Below are 27,140 nucleotides of genomic sequence, written 5' to 3'. Positions count from 1 at the left end.
TTTTAGTATAACACTCAACCTTTGTACAGGTAGCCTATGTACATATGACACTATAGACATATTTCATTGTGTATTATCCTTTACACAAATAACTCGACACTAGGACTGGAAAAGCCAACTTCAGGTGACTAATGCTACTGTTTGAACTACTCGATAGTCGTCCTGGCGAGTTGTTATTACAATTTTGCTGCATGTCTTTTAACACTTTTATTGCTTTACTTTTTGGTACTAGCCATAATGACACATAACCTGGAACCAGAACTTTGTAGACTGGATGTCAACATTGGTTTTTTGCCATTTATGTTTGTAATTGCTGTTTTGTTTTTACCTTCATTTCCTTTTATGAATTTTACTACATTTACTTTACTTTTACCTTTTTACCAGACATTTGGCTAATTATTATTACGATCTTGCTACATGTCTTTTAAAACTTTTATTACTTTACCTTTTGATAACGGCTGTTATGACACATAACTCGGAACCAGGACTGGAAAGGCCAACTTCAGGTGACTGACGGTGGTTTTTGTACTTACCTGTTAGTCTTCCTGGTGGGTTATGATCATTACCATTATGCCAGAGAAAGTCCTTTACAACTTCTCTTACTTTGCTTTCTCTCTTACCATTGTAAACTAGGTGTCAACATTGGTTTTATGCTTCTTCTGTTTTCAATGCTGTTTTGTTTTACCTTTATTTCCTTTTATGTATTTTATTGCATTTAATTTATTTTTACCTTTTTACTGGACGTTTGGTGAGGATAGCCTAGCTGCTTTGTGCCATAGAACACTAAATCAACCAACCATTATCCTTTACACCTATGGGAATAAAAAAAACATCACTGTGTATATCTAAAAAATATGTATACATGCACACTGAACAAGAAAAGATATTTAACATTTGAAAACTTATGCTTGAATGCAATTCCAAAAATGAATATTGTTTTGTGGACATTTATTTTTTGAGATTATGCAACTGGTTTGGCACATTTTTTATATTATATTTGCCCTGATAATGTCCCAAGTTTTAACAGTTTGGTGATTACTTCAGTTTTGCTTATTATATTTGTATAATTATATAACATTTTACCCTATAGTGATAGGTGGAGGCTTTTATGAGGATATGAACTTACAAAGATGTTTAGGTGTTGGAAAGCAAATAAGTTGTAAAAACTTTATCAGATAACTGGTCTGTAAACTACCGTAAACAAGATCATAAATGATCAGTTGTGCTATGTGATGACTGCTCTGTACAGTATGACCCTTATGAATTCCTATCAAGAATGCATTGATTTTAAGCAATCAAGCAGTAATGGGCAGATTTGAAGAATCTCACTTAGAGTAAAACTTTCACCAATAATATCACGTAGATCACCAAAATTATCAAAACACCATTGGGTGCCTATACTTTTTATATATAAAACAAGATTCCATGTTTACCATAATTAGTTAAAATGTATCAAAGTAAGCTAAGTATGTGAAACATGACCACAAAATAATATATAATTTTAGGACTAAACTAAATCTCATGATATATTATTAAAATTACAATCAAGAGTTACTGTTAACAGTGAGAGTATCCAACTGATAATCAACTTCATTGTATCTGGGAAGGCAGAAGTGAGTAATATATATGCCTACTAAATACAACATCATTATTCAAAAGAAAAATATTTAAATAAATTATCAATATTCACCTCTCTGTGTTGTGCTCTGAATTCTCCCTTATATGGGTTTCAGTGTCCAACTAATTAGAGATACAAACTACAGATAATGACAGACCTTCCATCTTATCAATATCATAACTTTCAAAGACATTATTTATACCATGTGTCCTTATTTGATGGACAAGTTTATAACCAACTGAAATAGAATTTTTCCTCTACAAGCATCTTTTGGTGTTATTTCACTTTGGTGTAGAAGGTTAGCCTTAGTTTCTTTATCTTCAATTGGTGTTCAACTTCAAGTTCCTAATGGAACATATTTATAACTTTGTTAAGAAGTCAAACAAGTTAACTTCAATTATTACTATACCCCCTTGTAAACTGCAGTTGATTTATTTTGTAACAATTTCTAATCTTATTGATTTTACAATTTTTTTGCCAGCTTTTGGTATTTAAACCATTACTTTTAAAGTCCTGCATTGTCCACTCCAACTGGTGAGTTTTAGTATTGAATGAAATCCTTATTAGTTGTAACCCATGGAAGACAAAGGATAGAAATGAAATAATATGTATGTAAAAATGGCTCCTTTGGGTTGAGAAAATTTTTTACGTAGAGGAGCAAACAACGTTTGAACAACAAAAGGTTTGTGAACCCGACGATGACCGAAGAAGGTCAGAATGTTGTTCGCACCTCTATGTAAAAAATTTCTCAACCCAAACGAGCCATTTTTACATATATATTTTTCTCTACAAGTGGGTTTTCTCGACATCACTGGGAAATGACATATTTTTTACATCTCTATAACTTTTTAGCTGCAATGGGTGAATTAAGAGGAAAGAGGGGAAAAAAATCTCCAGTTAGCCTGTCATTTAACAATGAAGCTATACTTTCTTTCAAATTAATATTTAATTTCCATGAAAGTAAAAATTATTTGAATATACCTGTGGCTGTTTCAAAGATATAAAAAAGGGATATAATAAGAACATTACTGTTAAGCTATGCCTTCCTTTTTTCTTTGTAGAGTGGAAGAGTGAATATGGTGGCTTTATTTCTTATATTGCCAAAGGAGAAGATGAAGAGGTGAGAAAATACATTTCCTTTGTTTTACCAGGAAATACACGGAGTATCTGATTGTTTCTTTATGCTCATGTTTATAATTGTTTTCAGACAAACACACACATTATAACTCAGGAAATAAGATTTACCATCAAGGCAAAATTAACAACTGATTATAATATCCAAGCCATTATTGATCAGCAAGAACATTATTAATATCATTCTATGATTACAATTTCAAATCTTCAACAGAATATGTGTGGAACTGTGTTTATTTTTCTTTATTATTAAAAGTCACACAAAAAGACTCAACATCTTATAACATTGTTGTAAGGCAGTAGAAACAAATTTATAAACCTCTTAAACTTGCTATTCAAAGAACTTATAAGTGGAAATAAATAATAATAATTGCTGATCAGTGTATGTGTTTGCTATATCAAAGCCACACCAGGCTGTCTGCTGCATCCACCAAGGGGGACTGATCAGAGTGAGCTATGTATTTAGAGTGCAACAAAAATAAACATAACAACCAGTATAGTTAATTAGGCATGCCTTTCTTACATTTCAGCTTATAAAGATTAGAATGCACCTTTTCATCAGTTAGATTAATGTAAATTGGTCCTAAATCCCAATTCACGCTAACATTGTATAAAAAGTTTTTTAATAGAAATATAATAATAAATGACAAATGAAAATAAAAGGTAACTACATTCCATATATAATAGACAAATAAAACATCTATATATAGTATAAAATATGCCAATCACATTGTGTATGCTATGTCCAGTGAAAACAACCTATTGCCCCATACAGGTCACCTGGATGCATCGCACATTTGTGATTGAGATGCTAGTTTTATAATCACATTGTAGTAACAACTGTTATGGTGTAAATTAAATTTTAATAAGGTTAGATATTTTATAACATAATATTATTATGTATTTTAACACCAGTTAATTTTATCATTAACTGAATTAGGAAACTTTAAAGAAATATGGATAATTTTAATATTTGTATACTTATCACCAAATTTTCTCAATGTTATTTTATGTATTTAACATTAAAACGAACTTAGGTTTGTTTCAAACAGCAAGAGAATCTGAGTTATTTTTACTAATTTTTTGTGTGGTTTCAGCTTCTGACAGTCTATCCTCAGTCTAATTCCGTAGCACTGGTGTACCGAGACAATGAAACTTTGCGGTTTGTTAAGCACATCAATCATCGCGTCAGCCAACGCCCCTCATCCCAGCAGAGCTTCAACGATATATTTTGTGTTTACTGTGAATAAAAACTTGTGCTAACAACAGGTTAATCATGTCTCATATTTTTAAATGTTTCTTATGATTGAGTACTTTAATAACAACACAAAGCGTATAAAAAAAAGTTCTCAAAATGAGGTATTTCTTACAAGCATAAATGTTAATGACTGTTGCTTTAAGAGGAATGAAATTAAAACAACAATATTGTAGATATTATTATTATAATTTCCTACACATTATAGTACTTAAGGTTCAACACTGTTTATTTACCATGGTGTCCGAGAATGATAGATATCTTTGAGGTTATCTTTCATCTATTAATATAACAGTTTATCAACTGAGGGTTCTTTTTTCTTCAGGGATAGTGAAAGTATTGGTCACTTACTATTAGTTAGATTAGCATGTTATTTAATAACATACTGTAACTAATGAGGTAATATGTCTATGATAATGAATTTGTCACTTTACTATTCTTTCTATGATGACCTCTTTGTTTTTAAAGCCAAAATAGACCCCAGTTCAGCAAGTAACAAGCACCATTAACTAATATTTCAACTATATGCTTTTTAGTTCACTTTTTTTCATTGATTTTCTAATTCTAAAATTTTAGCAGCTTAAGCAATTCACTTTTGTTATATCTTTCTAGTTGTTTGATGGAGAGTGATTCAAGAAACCATGACAATCAGACATGATCAAACCTTGTGGCAGTGATAAATATTAATTGAATTATGATTTGAATTTATTTCGAATGTTGTCTCTGATTCAGATCTCAGACACTTGCCCCATTTATTATGTTGTGTATTATACTTTATTTTGGATGAGTCTTCGATTTGCACCCTAGTGGCTCAGTGGTATGTTTGCAGACTTACAATGCTGAAAACTGGGTTTTGATACCCATGGTGGGCAGTAGCTTTGTGCTTAATTTAAAACTGATTTATAATGTCTCTGATTTATTATGTTATGTATGTTAACACATTACTATTTCAAGTAACCAGAAATTGGAATTTAGTAGTTAATTAACTGTTAATATGTATCAGATTTGTTATTTACCAGCAAGGTTGATAGACAATCTTCTTTTTTAACACAAATATATTTTAATGTACAAACAAAAAAACAATACAATTTATAGTAACTGTTATTACTAATAGTTATTAGAGTTGATTTATATACAAAAGTTTTACAAACAGTACTGAGTGTTGTGTGTGGTTTGTAACTGAATTGTTTATTGAGGTTCACAGATAGCAAATTAATTCTTTCTTAACACACCTGTATACTTCTTTTGATGGCTGACTAAACTTGTAGTTCTCACCAGTGACAATATCTAATGCCCTCATAGAAATACTAACATCTGAAGTTAATTCATCAAAGTTAAATGGTTTGTAGTGTTCAAAATCTATAAATGTTGCTGGTCAAATTCTGTAGTTTTCCGATTAATAGGCGTTAATCACAGTTATAGCTTCTGAGGCTTATAGCATGCCAACTGTAGTTGACTAACAATACAATTTTACTATCTGTTGGCACGTTGATTTATATAGTTTAAGGCCAATTTTAAGAACGTTCAACAATGTTCGAACACGCTAGTGTTTTTGAAAAAGTAAAACAAATATTGTTGATTCTTACACTCAAGAATCTTCTACAAAGTGAGAAAACAGTTGTGAGTAGCGCAATGTACATCCAACAACGTATGTCACATGCATAAAAACTATACTGGAACAAATGTCGGTACTACAATAAATGTGCAGTAGTAAATCTGTGGATGTATTTTTTTCAGTACTCTTACTCAGAGTATGATCAGGCTGTTGGTTATATTTTATTTCAATTTTGATGGATGTATTTACAGTGTATACATATTTCCAACTTCAATTATAATCACGTTGTTAGATGTTTGTTTTGTAACTTCTGCTGTATCAGGTTTCAATGAGTCCACTTCCCATACTTGAATATTAGTTGTACATTTAACTTTTTATGTATTTGACTGCAGTGCTTTCACGATTTCTATTTAGACCATAATCACGTTCCAAATTGTATTTTATTTAATTAGTATGTTGTTTCATTGGTGTAATATCTTTTTGTTAAGATCGTAGTCATATTGTCAATTGTATTTTATTTATATTGCAACTTTTCTGACTGCAGGATCTTGATGTATTTTCAACTTAAACTATAATTTCATTGTTATTTGTATGTTATTATTATGCATGATAGTACTTAATAGTGGGGATCGTCATGAAACAAAATGGTGGCCATAAAATTGTCTGTTTAAAATTACTTTTACATAATTTTTACACCTGGAGTACTAGTTATTCCTTTCTTTTACCATAAAGGTTACTAGTGTGTGTGTAAATATATGTATATATGAAATGCACTATCATAATAGTGTAACATTTAGGTTTGAGGCTGTATTTGTAGTGATCCTGATAAGTGAAATTGAATCATGTGTACGTATGACCGACACTTGGTGTTGCTGGCTAATGAAAAAAGAAACAAATATAAAAAAAATTAAATTTTTATAAAGACAAGTATGGATCGATATACATGTATTGTACCCATAGTGATTTATAAATTTTAAATGCTACAAGTATTGTAACAATAAACTAAAATCTACATAAACTGGGTTACTTGAAGTTAGACAAAAAATATTCCTGTTTTGGCAGTTCACAGTACTTATTTTAGTCTGAGCCAAAGAATGGATAAACATTTTGTAGTTTTGACTTTCTTGTTTCGATACCTTCTTTGCCCTGTAACTTGGCAAAAAAAATTAATGAAACTTAGTGAACGTATGTAGAATATTATTCCTCGTTGTCCTGCAACAATGTTCTGTGCCCGTTGATACGGACGTACAGATACATTTTCGTATATTTTTGGGGGCCAAATATGATCAATGCTGCAGAGCAGAGGTATGCGCTCTACTGAATTAACCCCTAATGTTTGTGACTGCCATATCTTAACATCTCTTACTTAGATTATAATCACACTTTCAGTTATATTTTTTAAACTCATGGTGTCTTTGACTATAGTGTTATGATTAAACTATAGTCATGGTTTGCAACTTATTATTATTCTCCTTGCGATTTCTTAACGTCTTACAGTTAGAATATAACCATATCTCTTGAAGTGATATTTAACTTGTGATGTATTTGGCTTCAGGATCTTCATGTCTCCTAATCATATTTTTAATTTGTGGTGTACCAATCTACAGTGCCTTCACGTTTTCTAGTCAAACAATAATTACAATATCTTTTGTACGTTATTTAATTTTGATATATCTAGCTGCAGTGTCTCGATGTTTTCTAGTTAGATTATACTCCTAAGGTCTTAGCTGTGCCCTGGCAATTAGGGCACTTAACTCGCACTCTGTGTGTCACAGGTTCAAATCACCGTCTAAGATGCAAAACAAACTTAGCAGGGGTTTAGTTTAGAGAGAGAGAGAGGTCTGAATAATTCTCTCCCCAACCGGGGCTGTCATTGTGGTTCCTCTTCGTCCCCTCACATGAAAGATTATTTCACTTTATGTGGGAGTTTGCTTTGACTTGTTTAAGATGGAGAATTGAAGTGGGGAGTATGAAAGTGATACACGAGAAGGGAGAGCTGGACATAAGGAAAGTGAGCCAGGCCAGAGCCCATGGTCAGAATAGCCTGAAGGCTGATGATACGAAACATTAACTCAAACGGCTCTTTTCAAGACAAGGCAAAAATGTTGTCTTGACTAGGATCTAGAGATCCAATGCCAGAGATTTAGGTGTGGGGGGAAATGGGAGTACCCGGAAAAAACCCACTTTCACGGCCTAGGTGCTGCAAAAACTATCCAGATTGTGCCCAGGAGTAGCTGGAAATAAAATCATGGTTATTAATAGATAGTGGAATGAAAAAGAAAACAAGTGGATTAAGACAAAATTATACAGGTGGCGGGTAACTAGCTGTGGTCTTATAGAACAGGTAGGAACTTCAGGTTGAACTTGCATTCACACCTGATGCCCAGAGGTGATGAAGAAAACGTAAGCATGGTGGTGAGTCGGTTTGGGATGATTTGTTTCTTCTTGCAATTTTCGTTTGTGTTTTCTGAGTGATTGTTGACACGTGGATAGTTGTCACGGAATGGTCTGAATGAAGCTGGAACTGAGGTTTGGCTGGAACTGTCACTTGTCTCCCTTGGATTATTAAGTCTTGATATGTTGCTAGCAGTGGAAGTTGTCTTCAAAATTGAGTTGCCTGAATCTACTTTCATGTTTTTACTGGCTGGTTCTGGACTTAGCAGTATTTCTGTAGTTGACCATTGATTGTCTGTGTTGTCTGGGCAATTTCTCAGGCCACGAGTTGAATGGTCTGTGATGCGGGTGTTCAACACTGAAGTGAAATATGTGATAGCAACATCCGTTACATAAAATACAGTCAGCACTGTATTTCAACGTTGTCACTATCTTCATGAAGTGAGTAGGTAGGTTGGTGTGTCTGGAGAAAATTTGATGTATGGCATGTAGCTTGGCCTGGATTTGACATTCTATGGCTTGTTTGATCTCTTCTGGTTGAATGGTTGGGTCGATGCCCCTGAGGAATACAGAAAACAGGCTGACAGGACTTTTTGTTGGGGAACAACTTACTTTAATTTCAGTGTTCCATGGTTGACATAGATAAACTTGCTCAGATGGTGTAGAGGGCTTGATGAGAATTCCACCCCGAGGAAGGATTCGGGTCCTAGAAAAAAGTCGATGGGTGATAAACTTGGCGACTTACAGCAGCGGTAGACTGTCGACGATTACCAGCAGTATAACTGACATAGCTGATCCTTGTGTCATGGACAGCATGATAGTAGAGATATCAGCACATCTTGCTTACTCAGTAACTACTGTGGAACTCACTGGACTGGACTGCCTAAAAAATCATGTGTTTTCCCCTTTTAGCCTGTGAAGCATTACAGTGTGATGGTCAATCCATTATGTGTTAGTAAGAGTAGTTAAAGAGCTGTCTTCCTTCTAATCTTTCACTCCCAAATATGGGACTGGTAGCACAGATAGCCCTCGTGTAGTTTTGTGAGAAATCAAACCCAAATTTAACTTGCTATGTATCTAGCTGTAGTGTCTTAACCTCTCCTATTTATGTTGTAATTATGCATCCCTTCCCAATCAGTGGGACGTCTTCAGATTGATGGTCCTAGAACTTTGATTTCAATACATGCAGTGTGCAGAGCACAGCTAATGCATCGTGTAACTTTATGCTTAATTACACACAAATAAATAAATGTAATCACTATTAGTTGTATGTTATGTAAATTGTAGTGTGTCTCTACACTGCCTTCATCTTTTCTACTTAGACTATAATGAAGCTATCATTTTTGTGTCTTGTAATGTATCTGACTGTGGTGAACTATTCTACTTAGAAGATAATCATGATATCAGGGGTAGGTTATTTAATTTGTGATTACCTCACTACTACAGTGCCATTACAAAGTTATACTATAATCTTTCTGTCACTTTTATCACATTTCACAGCTTTTTTTTATTTTGTTATAATTACTACTTTCAGCATTTATTTAAACCTTAATATTTATTCACCAAGATTATTATTTGTTTAAAAGTGGAAAAGTTTTTAGTTTGGAATAGTTTGAGAGTACTGGTTGTATTGAAGAGATTTATGAAAACTAACTTGTTACTTTACCTTGAAAGAATATTGGATTTAATCTGACTGGCATAAAGTTGTCATTTGTTTAAAAAGAAAAACATCTGTTGTTTTTTCTAGTAATTGTAAAAACTGTATTCTGAATTTTCAGAAAGCATTTGACCATGTGTCACATAAAAGGCTTGTAAAAATATCTTTATAGGTGTGGATTATATGCTAGTAAATTGGATGAAAGAAAGCAGAAAATTGTTACAAATGGAGCTCAGTCAAACTGGATTAATGTCACAAGTGGGGTACCTCAGGACACAAGATTTGGACCCTTGTTCTCTTTGATTTACAGCCATGACAAATGAGAAAATATTCCATCAAATTCTTAAGTTTGCAGATGATACTTACGTCTTGGTGTTGATAGTCGTGTAGAGAATGCTGCTGATTTATAACAAAGATTTAGATCATTCATTGAGGTAGGCGGATAAGTTTAATTATAATAAAGGCAAGATACTGCATGTTGTTATCACAATTTGGATGGGAATAACCTTGACAGTGTTATGAAGGAAAAGGATCTTGGTGTAATAGACGATTAGTCTCTAAAGTCATTCAAGCAGCATGTTGTTGCTAGTGGTAGTTACAAATAGGATTCTAGGTTATATCTATAGAAATACTGGATCGAAGTCTAAAAAGAGTTATAATTTCATTGTATAGGTGAATGGTTAGAGCAGATTTGGATTATCATGTTCAGTTCTTATGGTGAGAAGAAAAACATTAAATTGTTGGAAATGGTGCCTGGTATAGATGGGTTGTCATACAAGGAGAGCCTTAAATCTGTCAGACTTTTGTTTCAAGAGAAATCAAAGTTAGGGAGGATCTAATTGAGGTATTTGAGACTGTAAAGTGTTGATGCATTACCTTTTTATTTTCACAATTAGCACAACAGTAGGACTAGGGGACAGTTTGGCAGGGATGGAGTCATTTTCAGCCAAGACAGATTCATTTTTCTAACAGGAGTATTGGTGTTTGGAAGGGGTTACCTTCAGCTGGCTTTAAAGTTTTTATTTTATTTTAATGTTTTACCAAAATATATCTTGTGAAAAGTTTTGCTCTTAATCAGCACAGAATATAAACGAGGTTGTAAGATATCTTATGAAAAAGTCTTTGTTTCATTAGATTTTCTCTCTACTTCTTGGCCCAGTGATTAAGGCACTTGACTCGTAATCCGAGGGTCTAGGGTTCGAATTCATGTCACACCAAACAGGCTAGCTATTTCAGCCATGGGGCGTTATAATGTGACCGTCAATCCCACTATTCGTTGGTAAAAGAGTAGCCCAAGAGTTGGTGGTGGGTGGTGATGACTAGCTGTCTTCCCTCTAGTCTTATATTGCTGAATTAGGGACAACTAGTGCAGATATCCTTCCTGTATCTTTGCACAAAATTCAAAAACAAAGCATTATAAAATATATGTTAGAATTTTGGAAGATTGGTTTGTTTTGAAATTTACACAAAGTACAGATCAGGCAAAGGTTGTACAAAAATTTAGCAATATAGGACTAGAGGGAAGGTAGCTAGTCCTCACCACCCACTACCAACTCTTGAGCTCCTCTTTTACCAATGAATAATGGAATTGACTAACATTATAACACCCCCATGGCTAAAAGGACGAGCATGTTTGATGCAAGTGGGATTCAAAACTACAACCCTCAGATTACGAGTCAATTTATAATGATTATTAAAAATATTGGTTTTATAATTTTATAAGCTCATAAACAATATTCAGTCTTCTGTCTGGTATGGATCTGAATATTTTATCAATGGTTCAGGTCTATCAGGCACACTACTTTTATCTTGGATACATAGATATGCTTCACGTGATGGGAATGATAAGTTGCTCTATTCTAATGCCACTTACAAATTTGCTTTTCACAGAGAATATCTAATGTCCAAAGTTAACTCTCTGAAGTTCAACAGTTTATAAGTTAAAAATCCATAAATGTTCCTGATGAAAATCTGTAGTTTTCCAATTAATAAATGTTAATCACAATTATAGCTTCTGAGGCATATAGCATACTGGCTGTAGCTGACCAATAACATACTGTATCTCTGGACATGTCTAGAAAGTTGAAGGCAAGATTTTCAAATGTTCATCGATGATCGAAAACACGCTAGAGTTTTCATAAGACAAATATTGCCAATTCTCTTTCTTGAGTATCTACAAATTTAGAGGAGGAATTTGGACCATACACATTCAACAATAGACATCTCCTGTATCAAACTGAAACAATCGTAGGTATTAAAATAAACCTATAATAGTAAATCTGCTACAGTACAAACTGAATTGAAAGAGTATGTATATAGGGTTATGTGTGTGTTTTATCATAGCCATACAATGCTATCTGCTGAGCCTGCCAATGGGAATTGAACCAGATTTTAGCATTGCAAAACTGCAGACTTACTGCTGTACTGACAGGGGGCATATATGGTACAATATTGTACCACACTTCAACTGAAGTTTTTAAAAACCTTATAATACTAATACTGAACTCTAGAAATTATTTAAAAAGCATATGTAAAAACTTTGAAAACCACTACATTTGTAAACATTTGTTTGAATTTTGAATTGTATTTAAAGGCAACATCAAAAATAAAGAGTAAATTTCCTGAAACAGAGAACATAAAATTCTCTTTGACTTTTCTCACTTATTTTACATTTTCAAAAAAATCTTTTAATGAAAATTTTATATAAGGTAAATAAACTATTTGCTCCATCTATTAGGAAAGTGATCATATATAAAAACTTAAGACTTGAACTGCCTAAATAAAGATTTGTGATTTTTCAGGCCACAACTCTTATCATATCACTGATAAATTTTATTTCAATAAATAGTCATGCCAAGCTTAGAAATCTGTGTTTTCTTATAGTAAAGTCACACTGATTTATCTGCTCTGTCCTCTAACATCAGGGGCTCAATAACCTTTTAGTGTTGTAAATTTAAAAGACATCACTGTTCCACAAGAAGGCAGCTTTGAAAATAAAAAGGTGCTAGAGATTTGGAGGTGCAATTGGGGTACAGGCATTTTTAAAGAAATGAAAAAATATTGGGGTTTGTTAACTTTTGCTTCTAAGTAATGATTTTTTAGAAACTAGTAGTGACACTCTTGAAACAAAAGTAAATTTTTAAAAAGCCAAAAGGCTTCAAACTGTGATAATGTTAACTGTAGTTTATTTGGTTTTTAACATTCCTCTGAAATTTCTCCATTGTGGATTAAAATCTAGAAGTTTATTAATGAATATTTTAAATCTTTCTTTTTGTCTCCAACCAGTCACTTCCTAGCACATATTTAATACCATAGCTTTTCAGTTGGGCCTGAGGTTAGTGGGTAATAATTTATTGAAGATAAAAGATAGATCTGAAAAAACTTTTTAAAATAAGAAAAAATCGAGATGCATGTGGAATATGACAAATTTAAGGCCCATCAATTTTTGATGCTTAACTAGCTTTCAGTGTTTAAGCCATAAATGCTTAAATACTTTGAATGCACACCTTATCATGACCACTAGGTATTTATCAGGTTGAGCTAATAGAATAGTTAATACCAACAACAGATTAAATAAAGCATGACAAAGTTAAAGGTAAGGTAAAACATTCAATCTTTCATTTATTTTATATGATGCAAAACAATGATATTATTTGTCAAAAAGGCTTTAATAATTTTATGCCATATTTGTGAGAAAAATTTCAGTAAATAAATTCACATTTCTGATTACGATTTGCTAGGCTAAAAAATATTTTCTTTTGACTGTTTAAAATTAGAAGGATTGCAAATAGAATATCAAAATCTTACTTTCAAGTACTGCACTATATTTCCAAAGGTTTATCAACACAATAAATATAAAAAATGACTATGATCAGAAATCTTAACTTCTAATTACTTAAACTGTAAGTTTATTACAATATAAATGTTCAAAGTTAAGACATAACTACAAAATAATAGAACTTAAGACAATATTCTAAATTACTGAACACTTAGAGTAAATTAAAACTATGTCCACATTCTTCAAAGTCCCCAGGTGTCAATGCTATATCATTCTTAAGGTGGTTGTCCTTGCTTACATTAGCAGAATTCAGTTTCTTTTCATTTTCTATACAGATATAGAAGATTTATATGATTAAAATTCAAAATATGCACACTTCTGTAAAATTGAATAAAGTGAACAACACTGAAATATTTGAAATTGGATTACACTAATTTATAATGCAGCAGACCAAACACCTAGAAAAGGTATATATAATTGTTTAATCTGAACAATAAATAGTCTGTGGGACTAGTACAACTGCATCAAGATCAATATTTTAACTCTCTGACACCTAGGTTCATTGTACTGACTGGTTTCACTGTGTTGCAAAAAATACTAATAGATGAAATAATTTGAAACTTCAGGTCAACTTTCTACAGACCATGTAGCTTTTGTAAATAAAGTATATCCTTGAGTAATAATTGTATCAATTCATTACTTTGAAAATAGGAAAAGATAATTCTTTTAAAAATTTACTTCTGCTGCAAATTTTAAAAACATGTTCATTATCCTACATTCTTGTAAAGTTTGTATCTTATAAAATTATAAGTGCTGTCTTGTTTTAATTCAAAACAGTGTGCACAGCTTCACTGCATTTATGATCATTATACACTAAAAATAACTTCTCACCATACCAAATGTTATAACTGAGCAGGTTTTTTTAAAATTGTTAATTAGAAGGTTTCATTTAATATATACTAAATTTCCTTTAATATATGCAGCAAGGTTTAAACCCTTTTTATATTCATATAGATAATCTCAAATACTTTTTCTATGATGTTTTTCCTAGATATTCAACTATTCACTTAAGCTGATAAAGCCAAATGTACAGCTGGCCTGTCAATGATACAAAACTTTACTTGTAGTAACATATATATCACCAAGCTAAGGTCTGAATAATTTTGTTCTAATCTACTGGGCAAGAAAGCCACATGGGCTTAGACAATTGGAAATACATACAAAAAAGTCAACTAATCACAGTACCTATAATTCAACATAGGCATTTAGAGAAATCCTGTACAACTTGGAACAAGATGGTGAATGTTAAAAATCAGAATCTTGCAAAGTTCACACATTTTTCATTTCAAAAATTTAAGAACTAACATTCTGGTCTTTGACATCATATGATTTACTCGCACAGAAAAGCTTATGTAAAAAACAAAAAAAACAAAAAAACCCTGCTTAGGTACCACTAACAAACTGTGTATTATATTTCAATATATCAGAAACATTAAAATTTTATTGCACAATTTGTTTAATAAATAACAACATATTTAACACATATCACAAATTACATAAATGTTGCATCATGCACATTATAAGTGTACAAGTCACTCAGAAACATTCAAGCCATTGTATTAAAAGAATCAAGAACAGTGGTGTTACACATTCTACATGCCCATGATAAATATAAAATATCAGTTTAGTTTTGCACCATTAGTTACCTTAAAGCCAATTGAATGCCCACAAAATATGCTTATAAAATTAAAATATTCCAGTATAAGTAAATGCCAACAAACGTTTAGATTTTCATACCTCAGTGTTTTGCAAAGCATATTTACTTGTAAAATCACGTGCATTCTGATCAAAAACAGCTCTGCAATATTTGTATTCTTCTGACTGCAAGAAAATAATGTTAAAGATTTTCAAACTAAGAGTTACGTAAAAACAGAAAAAGCAAAAGTGTACATTTCATACCTTGTAAAATATAGGAAATCTAAAAGTAATATGGAAGCATTTGCTTGTGATTTAGGTCACTGATTTCCTTAATTTTATCATGATAATTTCAGGAGATCATAGCTTGTTTTCATTCTTTGCTTGGAGAAGGTTTCTTTGTTTCTAGTTAAGCACAAAGCTATGTTAAGGGCCATTTGTGCTCTACCCACCACTGGTATCAAAACCTGTCGTTAGGACTGTAAGTCCACAGACATCTCACTGTGCCACTGAGAGATGCCCTTAAAACAATCTTGAAGTCTTGACTGATTAATGAGCTGTTATTATAGTTCACAGTGTATTTTCCTACTTGTTTAGAGTTTCCCATTATGAAGATAAAGTACTTGATTTTTCATTCTTCTAGTCTTTTTGTCCCATATACTCTTTGTTCTTAACTCAAATATTTGTACTAGAACATAGCACAACATATATTTAAGGACAACAACGGACATACTGGTCCATCTAGACCATTCCACTACCAGAATTACAAAAAATAAATAATCAAAACCACAATATTTATTAAGCCTTTCCCTTAAATGTAATTGCATTCACCAAATTTGAAGGCAACCCATTCCAAAAGTCACAATGACACTGTTAGAAAAATAAAATTGTTCAAGCCTATGATAACGCTTACCTTTCAAATGTTATACTTGTGTCCTCTAGTTTTTTCACCATTTATTTTGAAAAAAAAGAAATGTTAGAAGGGATCTGATTTAGACGGTTAATGCATTAACACTATTAATTCCTTTAATGTTTTAATCTCTTTTTCAAAAGGTTGTTGGAAAGATTTCATAGGAAGGCTATTAGGATGGTATTAAAGTTATCATACAAGAACAAGCTAACATTTTCGCTTTTGGTATCATCCTAATAGTCCTCCTCTGAACTCTTTGTAACAATTCAATGTCATTTCACAGGTAAGGAACAAAGACTGACTACTTCAGATGTGATTTAATCAGAGATATATATAATCACATTACCTTTTTAGGCTCATGTTCAATATTTCTGTAAATACAAACAAAATCCTATTTGCCTAGCTCTAGCAACAGAACACTTCTAAGAAAGCTTAAAAGACTGATAAATCAGAACACTAAAATTCTTATCTTCCATAACAAGGTTAAGGTTATTCCCATCAAAATAATAATTACAGTTCAACTGTAATAACACAAGTGCTTTACCTTGCACTTACTATAATTAAAAGCCACCTGCCATTTATTTACTCAACTACCAAATAATCTAAAGCTTTTTCTAAAGCAGCAGCATTCTATTCACAACCAGCAACAACTAAGACTTAGTATTGTAAAAAATGTATATAATCTATTGGCTATTCCTTTATCTATCTCACTGATATAAAATCCCTAATACTGGATCCCTTCAGCATTGCACTTGTGACATTAATCCAGTTTAATTGAATTCCATCTACAACTTTCTGTCTTTATTCCATCCAGCCACATTTCAATTCCATAAATCCCACACACTTTTTTTAGATAATTTCTTCAAGAGGCATTTAATTTTGCAACTTGTCAAATGCTATCTGAGCAGTAAGTAACCTCTTTAAAGAAATTCAAAGGATTAGTGAGGCAAGATTTTCTCCTTATGAAACCATAATAACCATCCAATAAAATTGTAACTTCATTAAATGACTTTACAAAGCATATTTTATCACTTTAAAAATTTTCCCACCAATAATGAAACCTCATTACTTTTAAATGACCAATTTTAAAAATTCCAGGATCATTTCATGTGGATTACATACAAGAAACTGCCCCTGGTCATACATTTGCAAATGTAAATATACATAAATATTGTGAACTAATACTTTTTGTGGTGAAAACAGTGTTATGTTTATTAATAATCTGACGCTGTTCAAATTTAACTGAATTACTTCAAAATAAAGTAAAAGTTAGTGTTTAAGCACTTCTTGTTTGACAATGTCTATTCAATATTCACAATACAATCCTTCAAAAATTCATTCTTCTCTCTTACAGCTTTCCTCAGGAATCGGCTACTGTGAAAAAGCTAAAATTTCTTTCTCAGTTTTATGTCAGATTCAAGCTTGATAATCTTATATTTGACATCTTCCAGTTCTGATTCAGTTTTTTCAACCCTTCTTTTATCACCTTTCTGTGGCTTCTGCTTCCTGGAGTTCTTTCCTTTATCTTACATCTCAAATAAAAGCAAGCATTTCCAGTAAGATTCAGAAAACCTCCAGCATGTCTGATGTGGTTAATTATGACTCACCTGGCACTAAAAATCATGCTTTGATAGTTTCCTGTAACAGCTACTTTATTTAGAGAAAAGTCCCTTTTGACAATAGCCTGTCAATGTAAGAGGGGAAGTTTTTGAATTTTCTAAAGCATATGAAATTGTTTCTTCTCTGGTGGGAAATAAGAGTATAATGTACCCAGGCTGTCCTGTTCTCTCCCAGACACTTGAATAAATTGACTGCAGGGATGTCACAAAACTTTCTGTACTGTCTGAGAAAGGTCACAATCCCTTTCTTCCACTCTGCTTCCCAGACATTTCAGATAAGATAAAACATAACAGCAAAAGATGATGCATTTAACATCACCACTTCTGAATTTAAGCAACTCATGCTTCTTTAACAAGCTATAAGGTAAGGAGAAATTCTGAATAATTATAACTACAAGAGCCAGGAGTAACTACCCACATTCATATCTATATTTTAGCATGTCTTTATCAGTAAATTTTGAAGGCTGCTTTGAATCACCAAGAACCTTGTTTGTACAAAAACCAGTATCAATTTTGGAAGGTTCTTTTAAATTATTTTTATCTGTCAAAGACAGCCTTGCAATGTTTTGTGATCCAGTTATATTTTACAGTCAATCTGAAGCGACAATATTGTTCCAATAATCCTCTAACAACACAAAATAGTTGAAGCCATAAGACAACATCAGTTTATCTTGGAATTCTTTGAGAAAAGGTCTGATTTCTCTAGCAACTGAGATAAAAAAAACAACTGAGCTTTGGGATGAAGAGATGGGAATAAACAGCTTCATGAATACTGTTATATGATATTAATTTTTGGCAATTTTTCTGAGCACCTGCAGACATCTTAAAATTAGACAGCAGAGACAAGAACTTTTCCAGAACACTGATGTTTTGCAACAACTGGCACTTATAAAACTTTGGTGAAAGGTTCAAGCATCTAGTCTCAATTATGAACTCATCAGATCTTGCTGGAAAATCTTTGAATAAAATATTAGCCAGTTTCTTCAACTTTCCAGTTTTCCACCCATTGCTACACTAAACTCTAAAAGCATGCAAATTGTGTGTAAACCACAAGATTCAACTTGCAACAGATGTCTTTTTGGATTGAGTTTATCAGTTTCAGTTGATAACACTTTTTGTAATTTCCAATTAATGTGGAGGCCTCCATGGATATTTGCAATAAATTCTTAGGATCAAAGTATGAGATGATATGGAATAGTCCACCAGATTTCTGGATTTTCTGCTTCAGTATGGAAATGAAATATGGAACTACTCCATGTATGGTTAAGTACAATATTTTGACTTCCACCCATAAAAACCTTTGGGCAATTTCAGTGTTGAGAAACAGACATTTGTAAAGCCTTGTTAAACTTTAATATCAATAAAATGAACCATGACAGTCAATAGGTCTCTTAAGTCCATAAAACTTTTGATCTTAAGTCACCAGTAGAAGAAACAAATGAGTAGATGCTGGAACTTGAAATGATGGCAGTCACACTGATAGTTTACGTTTTTAAGATTGGTGATTTCCATTCAGGTGGATTGAATAAGGAGCAGATATTTATGCATAGTTAATTTACATTATATTAGGTCAACCCTTAGGTAATGTCTGCTTTTAGGTTCAGTAAAAGAGAAAGGATTTTAATGTTAGTTAATCAATAATGTATGTTCCATTCTTATAAATTACTTCCTGCCAATTATTCACAAACTTCTAAATGCCATTTCTATAAAATTCTTGTGATTTAAAAGAAAAGAATGTAAAGAGGGTGGTTTTGACATCTTCACGTGTTCTAAGCTCTTTTCCATCAAGATAGTTCTGCAAGCTTCAAAATAGAAGATAATCAGATTGAGCAATGTCTGGAGAATGAGGAGGATGTGGAGGTTTTTCCCACTCTAGCTCTTCAATCTTTGCAGGTGTGATCCTTGCTGTATGGGGCCGTGCATTATCCTGGTGTAACACAGTACCTTTGCAATTGATCAAAGCAGGCCTCTTTTCTTTCAGTGCAATACTCAAGTACTATAACTGTTAACAATAGAAGTCTGATGTAATCATTACATTGAGTGGCAGCAACTCAAAGTGGATCACACCAATAATATCCCACCAAATGCTTAACAAGACTTTCCAAGGGTAGAGGTCCATTTTGGGCTGTGCTTTAGCCAGAGTACCTGCACTGAGTCATTGTCTGTGGCACTTAACATTTTTTAATATATCCATTTTTCATCTCCAGTCACTAACCTGTCCAAAAATGGTGAGTTACATTCACGAGAGTGCAGGGAAGTGCAAATATCCACTCTTGCTCTTAGGTTGGCTTCTGTCAAATCATAGAGGACCCATCTTCCAAGCTGTTGCAGATGATGGTGAACTGTTGAATTAAGCTTCTGTGCTAGTTCTTAAACTGTTACAACATAAGCTTCATCAAGTGCAGCCAGCAACAAATCATTAAATTCAACAGGACGACCTAAATGTGGCACATCACTTGAGATGTAGCCACCTAAACTGAACTTCTGAAACCACCTTCGACATTGTCTTTCATTGAGAGACTACACACCATAAATACCTTGAATATTTCGAGTAGTTCCTGCTGCACTATTGCCTTTATTAAACTCATAAAGCATTATATGCCTAATATGCTCCTCAGACACATCCATCTTCATAAGGGTTTATTTGATTAATGATCTGAAAAAGTGGAGTTGGGTTAGTTTCTTTTATTTGTCTGAACATTTTTATACATGTCCTACTACATATTTTAGTCATTAAAGCTTTCTACAAAGACAGAATTGATGATGCACTTTCTCTACTAAATTTTCGGACATTAGTTATGGGATGACCTGATAGTATTGTTGCTTGAAACTGCCTTCAGTGTCTTGTTTTCTGCATGTTTCTTGTTTGTCACATGACTAGAAACATGCTTCTCCTATAATGTTGATGTCATATGAACTATGGCATGATTTACATCTTGCTTTTCTAAGGTGTGAAGGTGTGAATCCCTTTTCTTGCCATTCCTGGTTTTGATTTAGAAACTAATCTTGTTTTAAAACTGCATTAGCCTGATACTTTGCAAATATATAGAGGAGATGGAATTAAAAATTAAATTCAAAAATGTCCATGTCATTATTTTATATTGGTTTCTAAGCATTATATCAAATACTCAAATGTATTAAATTATTAGGTAATACTGTTATTTTTTTTTAATTTTGTAGAATAAATAATATTTATTATAAGATATCAATTTAGATTTAATTTATTATTTACTGTTATGTATTCATTATGGATCTTTTTTTTATTACAATGTACATGTAGTAGCATGATATTTTGTAACTGCTGCTTCAAATCATGAAGTCTGTTTTAGTAAAATTCTTAAGATTTCATAGAGAATAAAATTCCTTGCTTTGAACAAATTAACTTAAAACTAGCATGAGTAAAACTGCCCTTAGACTAATGCTACATACGATGGCTGATGTTTGGTTTGGCAGTGTTGGATGTTCACTATATTGTTAAGCAATGCGTTATTTTGGAAACATTTTGTTAACCATAGATCTTAGAGCAGTGAAGTAAATACAAGCAAACAGGTTTATGCAGTTATTATCTATATAATGTGATATGTGTGCTAATTGTGTTCTTAATCTATGTGTGGTAACTATGGTCTGAACATCTCAAATTTACGGATTTTTTTAGTTCTGCTGTAGACCTAATAAAAAATTAAGTGAAAAATTTATTGGTGTTATTTACTTTAACTTATGAAACTGGCACAAGCACATAGAAATATAATAATGTAAAGTTAATGCAAATTAGACCTAGGCACAAGGCTAACAAATGTAATTATGCACATGTCAGCAGTGACAGATATAGATATAATGAACAACATACAATTTAATAATAAATTTATACCTGAATTCTGCAAATACAACTGAGCATAAATTTCTTTATCATCATTATTTTGACATATACCTGTGGATATAAGATAACCTACAAGAAATTTGACTGATTTCATTTTAAATTAGAGGCATTAATATTTTTGTTTAATATGGAGTAGGTTCTGTTAATCAGTTTCTTGACTTCAAAAGTCAAATCAAATGTTTGCCTAACTCCATGGTTTTGAATGCTTGAGTTACAAACAAGAGTACATATGTTCAACAGCCTGGAGGCTAGAAGAATGAATTGAGAAGTATCAATAGTATCAGAGCCCTGTACTATTTAAACCACAATAATAAAACTACATAAACCATTAATCAACTATCAAGAAAAAGACAGTTTTTCTAAAACTACAGATGATTTTTTTTGTGAACTAAAAGCAATGCTCTCTCTTTTAAAACAAATCTAAAACTAACTTATTGGAGAAAAAAAACAGAAACCAATAAAATATATTGCAAATTTCTGTAGAAATCTATGGTCTGAACTCAATATCTTAAAAGACAAATTCAAAATTGTGATACACAGATTTTTTGTCAGTACATTGTCAGGATTTTACCTTAATTTTTTTTTTTTTTTTATTTCTACTTTCTAGGGCTATTTTAATTATAAATCAAAATTCATTTTAGCATTATTCTGAATGTCAAAGTGCTAAAAATAAAAGCACATTTTAGTGTACAAACTAATTAGAACATTCATTAAAAGAAAATAGTAATAAAGCTTTAGAACTAATGGCTCAATCTTTTGTGGAAAAAAACTTTAAGCTTTGAATGTGAATAAAAATTTAATTTTTAATTTCTTTACTTTCACATCATCTAATTATCATGTATTCCAAAATTTGTGAGAGCTCTGTACAAATGATAAATATAATGAATTTGATGAATAACTACTTCATAATTTGTTTTAATGAAACTACATATAATACACTTTGATATTTGATGTATATGCACTAAGTAAACACTTACTTCAATACTATTGACTACAAAAGAAAAAAGTATGTATTATTAAAGCAAACATATACTTTACATACAATGTCTCCCATCAAGGGGTCATCTGTGTTAGGTTCATTCATGAGCAGCTTGATGGACATCAATAAAGTATAGATGTTTAGTGATGGTTTCCATCTTCCCTAGATGCAAAGAAATAAACAGCGGCAAGTATTTTTCTAGTAACACATGGATGAGAAAATAAATTACAATAATATGGTGTTTTTAGAAGCCCGAACAAAACTATGGGCAAAGTAACAAAATAATGTCACACTACTTCCAGCCTTTTATTTTTTACAGTCTCTAACTTTAGGCTTGAAAATAAAATCTTGGCATTTTGATTCATCTTATTTCTGTATTTTTTTGATGATCCCTATTCCCCTTTTCTAAATTAACAGTTTTTATAAATTATCTTTCTTAAGTTTTATGCCAATTTACAGAGAATATTTTTTTTTTTACTTTAGCTACACACATACAAATGCACAACTGAATGTTACATGTTTTTTGACAGTACAGCGCTATGCTGGCTTTTTCATCCAACCAACAGAATGAACTTTATTCAAAATAAATAAATGTACAAAAGAATAAACATACATAATGGTATGCAACCACAACAAGCAAAGTGTAAAGTTGTTGTTGGATATTAAAGAACCAATTTGTGTCAGGTACCATTTAGTAATTAATATTTAATGATTATTTAGTTTTCATAAAAAGTGCTGTAAGTTAATTATTGTAAATGCAATAGTAGTTATGACAAGTTTCACTATGTAGCTCTATACAAACCATGCATTGTTGTATGTAGTTCAATATTTGCACTAGGCTCGTTATATTGTTGAAGTCACATTCCTTAAATGTATGGAAGCCCATGGAGAGAGTATAATTGGAAATTCTTAAAATAACCATGTAAAATTGAAACCAGGGATGGCTGACCAGAAACAGGATACAACCAAAGGTAACAAGACGTCAGTCAGAAGGGAAAAAGATGTTATACTTGTTATGGAATGGGCCAGGTTGCAAGTAAGTGCAAGATTGTCACCAGTAAGCAACAGCAGAAATTTCAACAGAAAGCAGAGAGATGTTAGGTTTTTTATGAAGTGAGAATACTGTAAAAGTGCAGTCTGTCACTAACAAGTAACTGCAAAAATCTTAACATAAAGCAGCTAGAGCTACTCATAAAGATGTTGTTAGCAAGAAAAGAGAGAAAGGCAACTGTCACCATGGATGCTGCTGCCAAAAGATACAGAATGAAGATAACATTCACCACAAGAAGAAAGCACTATCTCCATGATTGATCAGTGCATGACTGATGTTCATTTCAAGCAAGCAAATGAACCAAAAGTGGCAGTAGTGACTGGAGCATGTGAAAAACACTGAGAAGTGACAACAAATCACAAAATGCCAGTAGATGAAGGCTGTGTTAAGAATAAGAAAGTGAAGGTCCTACAAGACAACTGGATGCAGCAGTGAGAACCAGTCTAGTATCTGATGACCAGATGACAGGCAGGGTATGCCATGTGTGCTAACTGAAGGGGCAGCGAGAAATTTTCCAATAGCAAGAATAAAGGTAGACACTCCAAATTAAATGGGAGACATAGAGGCCATGTGTAGGAAGGCATAGATATATAACTTGGTGATTAGAAACATACCAACTGATGGAACTTTGGAGGAACTACATAGAAAGAAGACTGGTAAAGCATTTGCAGTCACTACAAGAGCTGAAGGAAATATCAAAGCTTCTTAAAATTTCAAAAAGTGATATCCCACACGCAAGATCAAGGGAGCTGAAGGAAGTGCAAGACAAAGACCTTTCGCTGCAAACCTTTGGGAAAAGTACCTAAGAAGAAAGTCAAGTCAATAAAAAAATGGAAAGAGACTTGCAAACCGTACCTGTCAAAGCACTTATACCAATGAAGCTAAACTCATCACAAACAGTAAAAGTACTTATATGACAAGAAAGCCAAAGAGTTACATCTCAAGGTTGGACAGAAGGTCTTAATTCTGCTACCCACAGTCAACAACGAAATCATGCAATGGAAAAGACCTTCTCAAGTACATGAAGTTATCAACAGAATAAGGTGAAAGTGGATAGAAAGACAAAGGTCTACTATATCAATCTGTTGAACAGGTACTTCAAGAGGGAAGAAGACATACTGGGTGCAGCTACTGAGGTACAAATGAACATGACAGGTGTGGCTATCATAGATGCAGATGAAGACAGCAACTTCGTTATAGAAAATGAAGACATACTGAGCCCAAAACCACTGGGTGGAGAAGAGATGTACAAGGATGTCAACACACATGAAAAACTTACTGGCAAGAAGATGAAACAGGTACAAGATCTACTGACAGATAAGAAAGACAACAGGGGACACACATTAAAGATGAAGACAAGAGAACCTGACAACATGAAGCCCTATGAGAAGCTTATTATTAAATAATATTAAATATTAACAAAATTTACAACTGCTACCTCAACAACAACCATTAAGAACAGCAATAGCTATATGAAACAGCGCTATATGCAGTGGTAATAAATACTGAATATGCACTCAAGATTTCAGTAACGTACAACAGTAGAAAGAATCACAATAGTTGCTACGTTCAGAAATTGACAAAGATAAATTGTCCACTATTAAAAAGTTACTTAAATATAAATGCAGAAATCCACATAGAGATAACAAACTCAAATAACAATAAAATCAGAAAACTTTCATATGGAAGTTTCCAATTAATGAGCAAGAAAACTGCATGATAAAAAATTTTTTCTTATGGCAGAAAGTGAATGACTTTGAAAATTTGCAGCATGATAAAACTAATGAGATTGATTTACGTTTATAAGTATACTCTCTCAATTTCTTGCAAAATTCCTAAACAACCCCACACTATAGTAGATATCACATGCAATAATTTTATAGTGAAGTTATAATAAAAAATTGTGGTTTGAACAACCTGTCAACCATTCTCTCCAACCTTGTTTACTTGCTTTTTTTGAAATCTGTATTTGGAGAATTTAAATTCTTAATTATCTTGCATGTTGGCTTTGCTTACTCTCTCAATATAGGCTCAGTCAATTTGACCAAATACACGATCTCTTTGTATTTGTATGGTCTTTGGAGATTTGACACAACTATATTTTAATATTGTATGTATATCTTCACAAAATTTGTCATTCTTTCAGTGAACAATCTAAACCTTTTACATACAAAAACAATGTTTTTGTGAAGTCCTTTAAATAACCTAAAAAAGACATGTCTATGAATATATTATGTTTTTTAAATAAATAAACCACATGTGAAGAGATTTTTATGTTAAGATTAAAAAATATTTTCATTCATCTCAAAAATTACAGATTTGATGTGTAATCTCTATAATGTCCTATATATATTTCAAACATTTGTTTTTAGTAAAATTTTAACTTTTTCTTTTTCTATACAATGTTAGTCAAGTTAACCAACCAAAAAATAAAAAGTGAAAATAAATCTAAATTACTCATTTCCTCTTTCTAGATTAACTTTAAATTGTAAGATGAAACTACAATCATTTATCATAAGTAGATTAAGTTGTAACAGTATACACATATTTATAACTAAATGTTATTGTTTTATTGCCCTTTGAACTGTGTCTCATTACTATTCACACCCTTATAAGTTCTAAATCACTTGCAGAATGTTGAGTTAACATTACATTATCAATTACATTACCCATGAGCTGTTCACATGCACGTCTTGTGAAACGTTTAACTTTATCTAACCTAAATAGATCCCTATTTTTACATTTTAGTTACTTTATAATACTAAATAAAAGAATAAACATGAAAAACAAGTAAGAAGGTAGTTACCCAAATCTTTATTTTTCTTGCTGTCAGCAACACTTAACTCTACTTTTTTTATATAGTAATGATAGTATTGTACCAAATAATTTCAATTTAATTTTTTTCTGTTTTTTTAACTATGCAATGAGAACTATTACAAAATCATCCAAGTTAGATATTTCCTATAGGAACAAAATTTGTACAATCATTGAAATTGACAATTCTCTGTTCAGAAAGCATTACATAATACATAATTTGATAGATGAAACCCTTGATTTTCTATTGATTATAGATAATATCAAATTAAACATAAAAGAGAACAATAACAAATCCTGAAAATGGGGATGTCATAGGGGGATGTGGCATGAGGAGTCCAATTTTCTATTTGATGGCTCTATTGCCAAACAAAATTCAAGGTTATATCAATTATGGTTTGGCTGAATAATGATGATTTTATAACAATTAATTTATGGTAAATTATATACTTATTGGAGGAGTAGTATATGAAATGATGTCTAAAGAAAATGTGTCACACTAAGGGAAATTCAGGATTTTGTTAAATACTGCCTTAAAACTTTTACATTATTAAAATATTAATTATTAGCTAAGATTTTATGTTATATTAATTGGTATAAGAAAGACTAAAAGTAGGTGAATAAAATTTTGAATGTGAGTCACTAAAGCCTTGTGAGATGTACAGTAAAGGATGTCTGTCATAACAAAATTGATGCACAGCAATTGGCAAGAGTAAGACAATCCCTACTAAGCATGGATAGCATTTCATCAGTAGAAAAGCAGACTTTTCAAATAAAACAAATATGTGTAACACACTGCTTGAA

General features: G+C 32.1%; 2 protein-coding genes across 10 annotated transcripts in view; one reads left to right on the top strand and one right to left on the bottom strand.

Annotated features, from left to right (window-relative positions):
* sud1 (Prolyl 3-hydroxylase sud1) overlaps positions 1 to 12,254 on the top strand; it is a 63,962-nt gene extending 51,708 nt beyond the window's left edge. For 4 of the 7 annotated variants that reach the window (XM_076482650.1, XM_076482639.1, XM_076482619.1 and 1 more), the window contains exons 12-13: positions 2,680 to 2,738; positions 3,850 to 12,254. In XM_076482650.1, coding sequence (XP_076338765.1) covers positions 2,680 to 2,738; positions 3,850 to 4,002 — 212 coding nt within the window. In that variant the 3' untranslated portion in view covers positions 4,003 to 12,254. The remainder of the gene's footprint in view (positions 1 to 2,679; positions 2,739 to 3,849) is intronic. The other 3 variants (XM_076482660.1, XM_076482629.1, XM_076482610.1) reach the window with 1 other exon arrangement.
* Positions 12,255 to 13,212: 958 nt separating this feature from the next.
* The window catches only part of LOC143240355 (ubiquitin-conjugating enzyme E2 T-like), a 57,614-nt gene continuing 43,686 nt past the window's right edge, over positions 13,213 to 27,140 (bottom strand). For 2 of the 3 annotated variants that reach the window (XM_076482672.1, XM_076482676.1), the window contains 3 exons: positions 22,535 to 22,633; positions 15,189 to 15,272; positions 13,213 to 13,718 (listed from right to left, as the gene is read on the bottom strand). In XM_076482672.1, the coding sequence (XP_076338787.1) occupies positions 13,701 to 13,718; positions 15,189 to 15,272; positions 22,535 to 22,633 (201 nt within the window). In that variant the 3' untranslated portion in view covers positions 13,213 to 13,700. The remainder of the gene's footprint in view (positions 13,719 to 15,188; positions 15,273 to 22,534; positions 22,634 to 27,140) is intronic. The other variant, XM_076482685.1, reaches the window with a different exon arrangement.

The sequence above is a fragment of the Tachypleus tridentatus genome, chromosome 2 (assembly GCF_004210375.1).
Source record: "Tachypleus tridentatus isolate NWPU-2018 chromosome 2, ASM421037v1, whole genome shotgun sequence".
In the NCBI taxonomy this organism is placed as follows: Eukaryota; Metazoa; Arthropoda; class Merostomata; order Xiphosura; family Limulidae; genus Tachypleus; species Tachypleus tridentatus.
Note: the sequence above shows the minus strand (reverse complement) of the source record. Positions and strands in the feature narration are given on the sequence as shown.